General features: G+C 36.9%; 1 protein-coding gene across 1 annotated transcript; it reads right to left on the minus strand.

The window, feature by feature from the left end:
* Positions 1-2205: 2205 nt before the first annotated feature.
* On the minus strand, positions 2206-11503 carry BI-1 (Bax Inhibitor-1). Its single transcript, XM_065219507.1, has 3 exons — positions 11253-11503; positions 10311-10764; positions 2206-2416 (listed from the first exon to the last, which is right to left on the minus strand). Exons 1-3 carry the CDS (start codon positions 11312-11314, stop codon positions 2210-2212), a joined length of 723 nt encoding a protein of 240 aa, XP_065075579.1. The 5' UTR covers positions 11315-11503; the 3' UTR covers positions 2206-2209.
* Between the last annotated feature and the right edge of the window lie 2543 nt (positions 11504-14046).

Consider the following 14046-nt stretch of genomic DNA (forward strand, 5'->3'; position numbering starts at 1 on the left):
AGCACATCGAATCAATAATGATACGATATACATTGCGCCTTTCGTCGAAAATTGAAGTAGCTAGACATCAGCCGTCGGACAATACGGATACCTCTCAGATATCGCCATCGCGTTAGAAAGAGTTAAGTAAAACGATAATAAAAAAGGATTGTCCCCGCACTGCAAGAAATACAGCACCCAGTATACAATAATGGTCAATATTAGTGCGATTTGCTTCATGCTGGCATGCTTATGCCTCAACCTGAGCTTCGCGATACCGTCCTACGGTAAGGATAGGATGATTTCAAATAAGGAAGTAAGTTTCTAGTGGTGGACTTTTGAGTTGTAGAAGTTAGGGATCATACCTAAATGGCGCAGGCAGAACTGCATCTAGTTTACCATTTTGTCGACCTTACTGCAATCCACAGCGAAAACAGGACGCCATCGCCGTATCGAGAAATACATTAGGCAAACGGAACTCAGAGCAGACGGATATCATCAACACGATACTGACCTCACCGTACCTTTGGAACAATGCCGGCAAATAAGTTGAAGATTGAGCTGCTAATATACAACTGATACTTCAACAGCATCGTTCGCTGCACCTAAATCTTACGTCAAATCATACACGCCAACAACGAACAACGAATGCCAGTGACAATTTTTCGTTTGGTCATACATTTTCTTCTGGTATTACACGAAATCTTATTTCAAGCACAGAAAAAAAGATACACTTGTTATGATATTTTAATACAGTAATGAGCAAATTTTCATTACGTCGAAAGTAACAAAGGTAAACAAAGTCGAGCTATCAGTGTCAATCGATGCTCCTGCTATTACTGTCCGAATATAGGATCACATCCCATTTTTAAATTTATTTACCAGTCAAATTGCTTTTTGACGTAATCACCTTCCCATCAAAATAGTTTTCGATGTTACTTAAGTCACCCGATTTCTATGGAGATGCCGTTTGCCTTAAGTAACAGCGCTGAGAAACCCGTGGAAAGTGTACGTTCGTCGTTTCGCTTTCTCATTATTAAAGTGAATAAATCGAACTGTTTGTTGCTAAGATGATTTCGGTGTCAACGGCGCCGGTGGTGTAGTGGTAAGCGTGATTACCTCTCACCCCAGCAGGCCTGGGTTCAATACCAGTCGGCGCCGCCGGGATGTTCTGATGCATAACATCTCTGATCACGCCTTCCTTCGGATGGGAAGTAAAGCCGTTGGTCCCCGGTTCATGAGTTGATGGGTCGATAGGTAGGGTCCAGGTGTGGGAGCTGCCTTCCTGGCTCGTCGGTAGCATTGGTGCTCAGCACGGAAAACAAGATCGACGGAAAAAACAAACCGAAGGAAAAAAAAATATGATTTCGGTGGTCTTAAAATGATGAATGGGCTGCACGTAAGGAGACGTAATTGATAATTCTCCCGAATATCCTGGTAAATGAACTTTGACTTAAGTAACAATAGTGGCCACCAAACGACGTATAATAACTTTTGACTCAAAAACCAGTATTTTTTAGCATGAAAGCTAGCGATTTGCATTTGTATGATTAAAACCCTGCTAAATATGTTAAACATTGCTATAACTATGAGATTATATGTGTTTAATAGGAAATAGGAATAACTTTTCGGTCATCAAAACAAAACTTTATTTTTCTCGGATCGGTGTGAATGTTACTTACGACATAACGAAAATTTGCTCTTGTTAGTACACCTGGTGTTTCGGATCTAATCAGAATTCAGATGCTCCATAAATAGGTACTTCTTTTTATTAATAGAACCATATAGAAATACGATTTTACCTCCTACAAACAAACATCCCTTTGGCGGGTAAGTTCATGATAGATTGAGTTACGGTTTGGTTTCAAATTGTCCAATTTCAACGATTGATGAAGGGTTAGCGAGTGACGCTCGCTAATGATGATGATCTCTAGGCTTTGACTGACGCTCGATAACTATTTATTGAAAACCAACTTTTATGTCTTTAGAATCCAGAACACTGTGTTATCCCATTTAATTTAAATACGAATGCTGTTAAAAAATCTTGCTCAAAACACCAACAGCAACAACAAAATAGTCAATTTGCACTTCTTGTGGACTTGGCTTCTGAATTTTGTTGATTGCAATTACACTACCTATACGTGACACAACGATTCTGCAAACTGTACCTTTAAAATACACAGTATAATTTTACGTGGCATATAGAAAAATCAAAAAAAAATGTCAAAGTTTAGTTCCTCTTCTTCTTGCGTTCGTTGTTCTGCTCCTTCTGGGTAAGAATGATCAACAGACGGCGGAAAATGCTGATGACATCGTAGAACAGATCCATAGCGTGGGCGATGCAATCGTTGCTACCCATACGGTGCTTTTCCATGATCATCTGGGTATCGAACAGTATGAATCCGGACATCACTGCCAAGCCGATGTACAAGGTGAGCTACAATGAAACAATTGAAAGGAAAGAATCGGAATTAGAAGGTCGGTAAGACTTAGTTCTAGCATTGTGTAATGCTGTATCTTCAGTTCACTATCGAAGACAGCAGCTGTAGTAAGGACTGTATCTACTGTACTATCCAAATCGATAAAACATATTTTGAGATGGTGGAAGGTTCTTCAATTATTTGAGTCATTTTCTTCTTCAAAAATTTACTACAACGAAAGGAATAAAAAATATTCTTTAGCCGTTATGTGCCCGACGGGGTACCCGAGTACCCAGCTCCCTTTTGAATAGCACTGAGTAGAAAAAACCTTTGTCGAGTACATAAGGGTTAAGATACTTTTATGATCTTAGATTATGCTCCTCTTATGTGACAAAACAGTTTGTCGTACTTTCTGCACCGATCGTAGTTACAATATTTTTTAAGCCTTAGCATCCATGGAAAAGGTTGTGAAGGAAATGCATTTTTTTTCAATATATTAATGGGGGTAAGTTTGGATTTCATGTTTATAAGAGGATACAAACATTTTTACATTTGGCTTGAATGCCCTCAATGTGATCTTTAAAAGTTAATTTTTGGTCAAGTATTAATCCAAGATATTTCACTTGGTTTGACCAGGAAATTGGAACTCCGTTCATAGTGACTATGTGACTACTACTAGGTTTCAAAAAGGAAGCTCTAGGCTTATGTGGAAATATTATAAGTTGAGTTTTGGAAAGCGTTGGGAGAAATCTTCCATTTTTGTAAATAAGAAGAGAAAATATCTTAACTTTTCTGCAGTCTGCTGCAAATAACACGAAGACTTCTTCCTTTAGCGGAAATCCCTGTGTCATCAGCGGGCAAAGAATTGTGGCAACCCTGAGGCAAATCAGGGAGGTCCGAAGTGAAAATGTTATACAATATAGGCCCAAGAATGCTACCCTGAGGAACTCCTGCTCTAACAGGTAGTCGATTAGATTTGGAATTTTGATAATTTACCTGCAGAGTTCTGTCAGTTAAATAATTTTGAACTAATTTCATAATATAAAGTGGAAAATTAAACTTTTTCAATTTAGCAATCAAACCTTCATGCCAAACACTGTCGAATGCTTTTTCTATGTCTAGAAGAGCAACTCCAGTTGAGTGGCCTTCAGATTTGTTTGAACGAATTAAATTGGTAACTCTTAAGAGTTGATGAGTAGTTGAATGGCCATGGCGAAATCCAAACTGCTCATCTGCAAAAATTGAGTTCGTATTGATGTTAAGGTACTCTCTGGGAGTTTTTTGATGAGGATATAGAAAATTCCGTCATCACCTGGAGCTTTCATATTTTGAAACTTTTTAGTTATAGACCTTACTTCGTCCAAATCAGTCCCCCAGGAATCATCAAAAATATTTTCCCGAGAGAAAATATTCAGAAAATCCCGAGCAACCTGATTCTCAATACGACTAGTAAGACCCAAATTGAAATTATGGGAACTCTCGAATTGCTTAGCAAGTTTCTGAGCTTTTTCCAAATTTGTGATCAAAATTTTACCACCTTCTTTAAGCGCTGGAATAGGCTTTTGAGGTTTTTTAAATTTTTTTGTGAGTTTCCAAAAGGGTTTGGAACTCGGGTCTAATTTAGAAACATTATTTTCAAAAGTAAAAAGGCAGAGAATCGCTTTTTAATTTGTTTTTGCAAATCCCGCCAGATAACCTTCATGGCAGGATCGCGTGTTCTTTGATATTGTCTCCTACGGACATTTTTAAGACGAACCAAGCGCTGAAGATCGTCGTCTATTATAATTGAATCGAATTTAACCTCGCATTTTGGTACTGAGGCAGCTCTTGCTTCAACTATAGAAGTAGTCAGAGATTCAAGAGCATAATTAATTTCATCTTTGGTTTGCAAAGGAATGTTTGGATCGAAGTTATATTCCATAAATGTTCGATATTGCTCCCAATCAGCTCTATGGTAATTGAAAGTAGAGCTGTTGAGATTACAAATTATTTCTTGGGATATTTCAAAAGTTACTGGAAGGTGATCAGAACCGAAGTCAGCATGGGTAACCAATTGGCTACAAAGTTGACATGAATCAGATCAAATCAGACCAAATCAATAGTGGAGGGATTTCTTGCAGAAGAAAAGCATGTTGGGCTGTTTGGATATTGAATAGTGTAATAACCTGCAGAAAATCATCAAACAGAATATTACCATTGGATTTGCTTTAAGCATTATTCCATGAGCACACCATTAAAATCACCAATAATGAAGAATTTAGACCTATGACGGGTAAGTTTCTGGAGGTCACCCTTGAGAAAATTCTTTTGCTGGCCTACGCATTGGAATGGCAAATAGGCAGCTATAAACGTAAGTTGTCCAAATTTTGTTTCAACAGAAACTCCCAAAGTTTCAAAAACTTTGGTTTCAAATGAAGAAAGAATTTTATGTTTGATTCGTCTATGAACAATGATGGCAACGCCACCACAGGGTCCATCAAGACGATAATTTCTATAAATTAAATAATTTGAGTCCTTCTTAACCTTATGGTTAGCTTTAAGGAACGTTTCAGTTATTACGGCAATATGCACGTTATGAACTCTCAAAAAGTTAAATAGCTCGTCTTCATTATCTTTAAGAGATCGAGCATTCCAATTTAAAATATTTAATGCTTTAAAATCCATTACTGAATTTTAAAATCATGATAATATTATTTGCAAATTTTTCCCCAGTTTGAATAGCATCAAACATGGAGTTAGATTTAAGCATATCAGAAATCATGTCAATTAATGATTTCTGTGAAAATTCCATTTTAGGGGCAGTAATGCTTCCTAAGTCAAAATTGTCAAAAATTCCGTTAGAATTACGTTGGTTAGTATTTTGATTTCTACCCGCTGCAATAGCAGCATAGGTAGCTCCATTAACTCGCTGAACATTGTTAGCAGCGAGGGGAGTAGGTACACTCAAAAATATTACTAAACATAGAAAGGTTAAAAATTAATCATTTTATGTTTTATCAATATTTAAACCTTGATTTGATTATAATTTGGTTTCAAAATTATACTAAGTCGGAATAAAGGCGTAGAAATCGTTCACGTAATATAATAAAGGCGTAGAAATCGTTCACTTTGTATTGAGGTAAATATTTCGATGACGCTCATAATGGTTTTCGATCCAGTCTTTATTTTTTTACGTCGATCTTGGTTTCGTCGGTAGTTTAGTGGTCTAATATGAGCCAATATAATCGATAGACACTTTCAACCAACAGGTAATGCAGTATAACCAATATTCTTTTTTTTTTTTTTTTTTTATTGGGTATCAAGCTGGAGCTGCTTGACAGCTTAGTTTTCAAGACTTGACCCATTTGAATAAATTTTGCTTCTATCTTTGACAATACAGCAGAAGGACTAGCCTATGTTGGCCGCTTAAACACTGGATTCCGTATGTATTGTTTCAAGATAGTTATAGAAAAAATGCTGTGACGTGTGCGCGTAGATACATCCGCGTAGTAAACCGATTGAATAAGTAAATCCGTTTCGAACGAAATATCTAAATTATGTAAGTTACGAAAACCGCGCGAATTCCGAAAGCCGTGCGAGACAACCGAAGCGAGAAAAAAGGCTTATTATCATTTAAAGAGTGCCACCAAAATAAATGTGATAGCCTATGTTGGCAAGTTGATTAATTTTGGTTTCCTCCCTAGATATTCTACTTACTTACTGCTGAGCTTTGTATCAAATTAGTTAATTTAAAGAACGTATCAATTATTTCAAGATTTCGCGACCGCACCGAACAAATTCTATGAGCTCAAAAGCGTTTGACAAACTTTACCGAATTGCGTATCACTTCTGCGTAAGCTCCGTAGACGTAGGCGCGTTGATTCCGACAGCCGCGAAAAGTTAAACATGCATCAATACCACATAAGGAAAGATCGATTTTACGTATGGTTTAGTTCATAGATTAGCATTGACTGCTGTTTACAAATGTAAGTACTTGAACACTAAGAAATAAGTTAACTCAAATGCTTTAACCGCATATATAAGAGATTTCGCGTATTGAGAGAATTATATAGTAATCGAGTACAACAAACTCAGGGGAATACAATACCTCCAAAAGTTTAAAAGCTATTAATTGTCACATACCTTTACTTTTACTTATTTCCTAAACTATTCCTCTCCTTGTTAATCTGCTTAATAGTATTGGTCTGCCTGCGTTTTCTTGTTAATGTTCAAACCTAAATAAGAAGATTTATTCTACAACTTTAAAGGTTAGTTGCCTCCTAAGCGGACCCCCCGCATCCTAATTCTTTTGTTAATCTACTTAATGTCATTAGACTTTCTGAAGTTTCTTATTTAAGTTCATTTGATGATTATGATATCTCATTAGTCTAATTTAATAAATTATTAAAAGCTCTAATTCACCTAATCAATCATAACCCATGCTTTATAAAGTACCTGCACTTGTGCTTGTAATCTAAAATTAAACGTGTTTCAAGTACTTTTGATTTAAGCCTATACCTATTTATTATATCTTAGTTCGACCCAGGTAACACCTTCATGTGACTAAAATGCTTCATTTTGAAGTTAGTTTCCTAGCTGATATTTACATTATATAGGGTATATGTTCCAATTACGCTCTCACGTTTCCACTATGTCGCACCACAAAAATACATATGGGTATGTCACAATAGAAGCACACCACAGTGGAAATCCCGAGCCATAGTTCAAACACTTATCCCAAATCAAAATGAAGCACATATAAGATTAGTTGCAATACCATGTACAAAAATGGTGTTTAGCATTGTTCCCTGAGTAATACCTCAATGAAAACAACAATGAAAGCTTGTCACGCAAATAGAAGGAGCACCGATGGGCACTTTCTGAAATACTTCAATAGTATAATTCCCTTGCAAACCCAAATAAATCTATCGTAAAAAATAAATAAAATAAGAGTGATTTGCGGCAAAACCCGCCAGTATCACACCCAACGTCAGTGCCTATACGTAAGCGTACTACGACGCGGCTCTCAATAAAAGGAGTAACAAGTGTGATACTATCACTGCTAGACTAGATCTTTGGTTCTCTCATGCAGTGGTTTATCAGAGAGGGGAAGCTTAGTAATCCCCATTGCCTGCCCATGACGCCATTCTATCGCGGCATGAGCCAGCAACGCCGACCATAAACCTACCGTCTCCAACACTCCACTAGCATGAAATTAAGCCCGCCCACCAACAGCAAGGTGCAAAAACTAGCCAAGGGGAGGGGGTATAACCAATATTCTTTTCCATCCCTAAATCGTCCACATAATTTTCATTCCAGTTTTTGCTGAATTCCTGTGAAGAATCCGATCTGGAGCTGCTGGTCGGATACAATCCAAGAACGCCCGTATGCGAAAGGGTTACTTACACAATTACCATAACATTACAATAGTCTTTCTGAAGGTCAATCTATCGTGCGAGTATGAGGTAGGTCTATAACAAAGAGATTGATTCTTCATAGATAGTTAATTACAGATATCTGTTCCATATTTCAGCACCTTGGCAATGATTGCTCCAGTGATTTTCAAATAGAACGGAAACTGGAGAACGCAAATAGTTTAGCAGGCTCGGTTGAGAACGTTCACGATTTATATTTTACCTTAAATTATGACAATAAAAATATTGCTGCATTATTGCTGTTTACTTTTATTCATTATCTGTCACGATATAAAACGCAATCTAAAAACGCATCCTGACAAATAAACGGACTTTATACATCCTAAAAAATACCGCAACTTTATACTATTCAATGAATAAAGCATTTTTATACTAAGCTTGCATTCTCTCATTATACCAAGCTATGCGTCGGTCAGGAGAGTTGCGATTTAGCGTAACTTTTATACTATTTAGATTTCAATATTTTTTGAGTGTACAGATGAAAAATTTGAAGTAGGGGTGATATTTGTACCTAAGGGTACGAATGTACATGTTTTATCACCCTAAATTAACATCTACAAAAAGGCGTAACTAACTTTTGTAGTTTAGTATAGTGAAGTTAATTTCACCCCTCGGTTTGTTCGCCATCAGCGAGGGCGAAACTGCATCCAGGTTTGAATTGTGGCCTAATTTTTAATTTCCGTATTTTTGATGGTTTTCATGCCAATATTGCAGTATTTTTTATGTACACTGGAGTCGCTTTTTACGCGGGTGATACGTCCCGCGTAAAAAAAAACCGCGTAAAAAAAAACCGCGTAAATTCCGGAATCCGCGTAAAAAAAAACCGCGTAAATTCCGAAATCCGCGTAAAAAAAACCGAGTAAAAAAAAAACCGTGGAAGAAAAAACCGCGTAAAAAGCGATATACCGCGTAAATTCTGAAATCCGCGTAAAAAAAAACCAAAATCCGCGTAAAAAAAAACCGCGTAAATTCCGGAATCCGCGTAAAAAAAAACCGCGTAAATTCCGAAATCCGCGTAAAAAAAAACCGCGTAAAAAAAAACCGTGTAAAAAAAAACCGCGTAAAAAGCGACTCCAGTGTATAACATAGTCTCTTAGCGATAGCGTTTACAACGGTAGCAACGTTTACCTACGTATTTCTAGTTGTAGTTGCTAAAATGCATTATTCTCAAATGAATATTACAAGATTGCCCACAACTCAAATTACCTTAAGATTGCTAACCCCAGAACCCGATTCGGTTATGTTGTTTTCGCGCTTCCAAATTAAAGATCATGAATCGTGTCCATCAATTGTCGCAAACGGAAAACCAGCTGCTGGGTCAATTCGCTGCTATTGACGTACAATAGGGCCCATGCATTAATTATGTCACGCTAAATAGAGGTGAAATTTACACCCCCCCCCCCCCCTTAAATTTGACGCTTCGAAAATAAATTATAATGTTCGAAAATCCCTCTGTTGTTGATCATCCGATTTTCGATAAGGTGTTTGTCAAAATTGATTCCTGGTCTGTCAGAAATAAGTCTGGTACAATAGCAGGTTTATTTGGAAATTTCCCATCTGTCACATTTAAGCGAAAATTCACCAAACGGAACACAGCCTTAGCAAAGGGCGTACCATTTCTGATGACAAGCACAACGGATCAACAAAACTAGAGTAACATTTGAAATGGGCCTATGTCCAAAACGTAAACAAATCGGGTTTTGATACCATTCTTTAGCACCGCTTGATAGCTACTAATCGTGTAAGAAAGTTCCGCATAATCGAGAAAAATCATTAAAAATAACTTGATTTTCGAAACGGCCGATCAAAGAAATTTTTCGATTCATTTATAGGCCCGCACGCTAAAACGCCCTACTGCTTGAGGCAAGGCCGATGATTTGTTTTGAATTTATTTGACGTTGCGAAAAGGCTTAGCAAAGGGCCTACCATTTCTGATGACAAGCACAACGGCTTAACAAAAAGGGCCTATCCATTGAAAGATTCACAAAAAGGCTTATTAATTTATGAAATTAAATTGTTGTCGATTTTCATATATTTTTGAAAGGTTTTCGCATATTTTGGATGTTGTATACTGAGATACAGTTACTTTTGTTATTGTGAACAATATAAATGCCTAAAATACTTCAGTTTTCTTAAATATGAATTGAAAAGTGGCGGAAAAATTTAAAATTCATTTTCTGATTTGTTTACGGGACATAGGGCCATTTCAAATGTTACTCTAGGTTTGTCCTATTAAGCATATTTCTGTTTATTTCTACCTATGCACAGATTAGAATAAAGCGAAGATTAGAATAAAAAGTAGTGTAATGTACAAACAATGTATGACGTGGTTTGAAGCTATTAACACCACAAGTGGCATGACGTCGTACCGCTATATACACACAGTATCTGCTTACTTTCCGACTGGTGCAATCTTTGAGTCAATATCGAAATCCAAACAAAATCATCCATTATACACAAGCTACGTGCTCCATTTTTTTTTTCGTCAAGGACTTACCTCTTGTACAAAGTAGGATCGGAACAGCAAATTTCCCAAGCTGATGAGGGCCATTGCACTGAGTGTGCTAAACAGGATGCCTCCGAGGAACAGGTAGCTTCCACGTTTCGCCAGCACTGCCGATGCACTCAAGCAGGTGAAGATGGTAGTTGTTCCAACAAGAGCCGTAACGATGATGGCTGGGTTGATGAACATGACTTGTTCCAACATTATGCCCATTGAGTGTCCCGTGAATGCACCAAGAGCTAGCAACAGTCCCAATCGCATGTTGAAGTTTTTGCCATTATCCGGTGTGAACACTAGGCCCAACACTAGACCCAGCGGGATGAGTGCACTGAACAACCCAGCTTCATATATTCCTTGGAGATGGATTAGTGATCCGATGGTAGCCGCTGCGCATGTTGCGGTGAGACATGCGTACACTTTGGACAGGTGGTATCTTACGCTGGGTTCCCTAAAATAAAAGAGAATTTTTGTTTGTATGTTAGTTGATTTTATAGAAAAACCGAAAACCTTGAAGCAAGTCGTTTTGTAGAGGTCAAGCAAAATGTTTATGTGCGCTGTTTGAATCTACATACTTTTAATGTCGCATTATTTTAACATATGTACACAAAAACAATCGTTTCGATGCTCGAATAATTTGTTTCTAGAAAGTTCTGGAAGTTTGTATAACATATTAATTTATTTTATTTGCATAAAACTAAACGTCTGCATTGTGGATCGCACCATCTTCATTCAATACATACAAACAACGCAATTTCTTGTTCACTATTTCATAATAAGGCTACGGGCTACGTGTTTATCGTCTATTGGAGGAAAAGATAATTTAAAATGCACCGTCATTTTAACTACGATTTCGATTGCCTTGTATCACTTTTTCAAAACTTGAGATTTTATTCCTATCTAGCCACTACAAAAGATGTCACTACAGGAAATACTTACAAATTTTGACCCATGTTTCTCATGAATCGCTCGTATGAAAAATTTGTAAATGACGTGGCCATTGTGATTAGTTTCTCTTTATCCAACCGATGTTTGATGAAAATCGAAAATTTGCCTTCTCAAGCACTGCACTTTTCGGTAGAATATGTTTATGATAAGAGAAAGTATCCGTAATTACGACTTGATTCCGCGACTTCGATTTGACACTCCCGTTCAGTAAATTTTCACTCTACAATGATTATCAGTCTTTCCACTTTACTGCTTGCTGGTTGAGTGAGTATTTGTATTGAGAGAGCACATGACTATATACGTTCATCTTACGCACACTACGTTGCGTATGTAGAGATTTTTACGTCCCGTTGTTTGGTGTGTTATGTGAGAACGGTTAGTGAAAATTATAGTCGCTATATTCATAGTCTGGCGGATAGAATTTCGATCTATCAAAAAGCGGAACCAATTCAATATATTGTAGACCAACAATTGAAAAGGTCCTATCAACTTTTATAAACCAAACGTTGATTATTTTTTCCTCGACAATCGAACGCAAATTACCGGCATCATCGGATAGGGGAGTCTTTCCTCAACCCAAAGATAGTGTTAGTATGCGTGGGCGAGCCTTGAATCATGAGAAAACGGTTTCCGAAGTTTTGTTTGCAATAGCTGATGTGCTCTTTTCTGTTGTTGGTCGTGATTTGCTCGATTGGTTCCGCTATTTGACAGCTCAATTGGTTCCCGAGATTCTATCCGCCAGACTATGAATATAGCGACTATAGTGAAAATCCGAGGAAAATACATAACAAATCGCTGTCAAACTCATTTTCATAATTCTCGCGTCACTTTTCAAATAGACCAATCTAACATATCCACCATTTTGAGAAAATCAAAGTTGAAGTTCGGCTAGACATACTCAGAGGGAGAGATAGGCGGAGAAAACAAAATACAATTCGGCAGCAGGGATTTGTACCTAAATTATCTTGAAACGCTTGCTTCTATGGCAATGACATTTATATAAGGTCTGGGCCAAAGGGCTTATTGGTGTTAGTGAAATGTGCAAATGTTTAGTGGTGTTCGTATTTTATTGCAATGTTTATCTTTTTACACAAAACAGCTGTTTTCAGTGACGTATTTCTATCTGCTCTCAGTATGTTGGCAGTGACGTATTTCTATCTGTTCGGAGATGTTCTGCAATGTTTACAACATTTTTGCTTCTAACACCAGCAAGCTGCCTGTTGGCCCACACCTTATATAAATGTCATTGCTTCTATGGAAGCCTGCATTTCACATGACTTTTATTTTTGATTCGATTTACGTGAAAATTTTCAGTTTTTATTCATCATCGTCTTTATGGGCAGTTTTAGGTGCACAAAAATTGCACGAGTACATTCTCCTTGCTGCAAAAATTATTTTCCTACCACTGAAGGGGCGACATCTCTCGGATCTTCAGTATAACTACTACTCAAATCATAATTAATAGGCCTTTTTAATAGAAACTAAACGATCGATTCAGTCTCTGGTGGTGAATTGGCAAATCAAAGTTGCCACTCGTGGAAAATAGAAGAACTATGAGAGTGATGATGGTTTCAAAATTTTACACGGTGAGGTATACGAGTACAATCTTAAAATGCTTCTGTTTTGCAAATGGAGCATTTTATTTAAATCTGGTTAATGCTACGTTAGTAGAAAACTTAAGGACTACTCAATAGACGTATAATATAGAAAAAATAATTTCTTTTCAGATTTTTAAGTGTATACATAGATTTCAGCTTTTCTACCACTATAGCAGAAACCAGATTTAAATAAAATGCTCCATTTGAAAAATAAAAGCATTTTAAGATTGCATTCGTATACTTCCCCGTGGAAAATTTTGAAACCATCATCACTGTTATAGTTCTTCTATTCTCCACGAGTGCCAACTTTGATTTGCCAATAGGAGAACGTCAAAAAGAGTGTTGAGCATAAATTTTTGCCTTGAGACATAGGAAGCGGAACACTTTTTTACTTTTCCTGATAAATTGATTCATCTGAGATGCTGCAAAACTTAATCTACAGTTGAAAAATTTAATTCTGTAACGTTTTTGAAAAGATCCTGCTGGTGTTCAGGAATATTTTTGTTGAGAGAAATGGAAAATTAGAAAAGTGCCTTAGTGGTTATGATCTTCCGGATTTCTTGTGTGTGAATAGTTTAGGTGCAAATCAGTTCAGATTTGTGGAAAATCGTACAATAAGACATATACCGATGGAAATTGGCAAGATTTTGAATGAAAAATGCTGTTATTTGCGTTGGGGAAAATACTTATTCTGATGTAAACAAACGGTTTGGTTGACGTTTCTTCTCGAACTCGCGTGGCGCACTCTACGTTGGTGGTGCATTAAAAAGGCGTATTGATTGCATCGCAATATTTTGCACATTTATTGGTGCCATTAATTAACAAACTAAGATCAATTAATCAATAGAGTTACAATATTGTTTTTGATTCCTAAAACTAGTTGAACTTGACAAGCACACGATACATAAAGGTGATAGAATTTCTGTTCGATTGAAATACTCACAAATTTAATTTAATAAGAATAAATCCTCGGGCAAAATCTAATAGGAATGTTCGATTGGCTCAGATTTTGGCAGTGCATTTGGCTCAAAACATTCTCTCCGCCCATCTCTCCTTCTGAGTATTTCTAAGTTCGACAGGTTATTATTTAAAACTGTTTAGAAACAATACATTTTGCAATACTATTTTTAATCTAGTCAGTGAATACCCTAATAAAAATGTTATGGTTAATTTGCTTAACGACGTGT

Source organism: Ochlerotatus camptorhynchus, unplaced genomic scaffold (genome assembly GCF_037179485.1).
Source record: "Ochlerotatus camptorhynchus isolate MF236.1 unplaced genomic scaffold, CSIRO-AGI_Acam_v1.1 ptg000105l, whole genome shotgun sequence".
Taxonomy (NCBI): domain Eukaryota; kingdom Metazoa; phylum Arthropoda; class Insecta; order Diptera; family Culicidae; genus Ochlerotatus; species Ochlerotatus camptorhynchus.

Coding starts and splice junctions, on each gene's coding strand:
- BI-1 (XM_065219507.1), bottom strand. CDS start 11,314: ATGGCCACGTCATTTACAAATTTTTCATACGAGCGATTCATGAGAAAC. Junction 10,765..11,252: donor AGAAACATGGGTCAAAATTT/GTAAGTATTTCC, acceptor CTTTTATTTTAG/GGAACCCAGCGTAAGATACC. Junction 2,417..10,310: donor GATCCTACTTTGTACAAGAG/GTAAGTCCTTGA, acceptor GTTTCATTGTAG/CTCACCTTGTACATCGGCTT.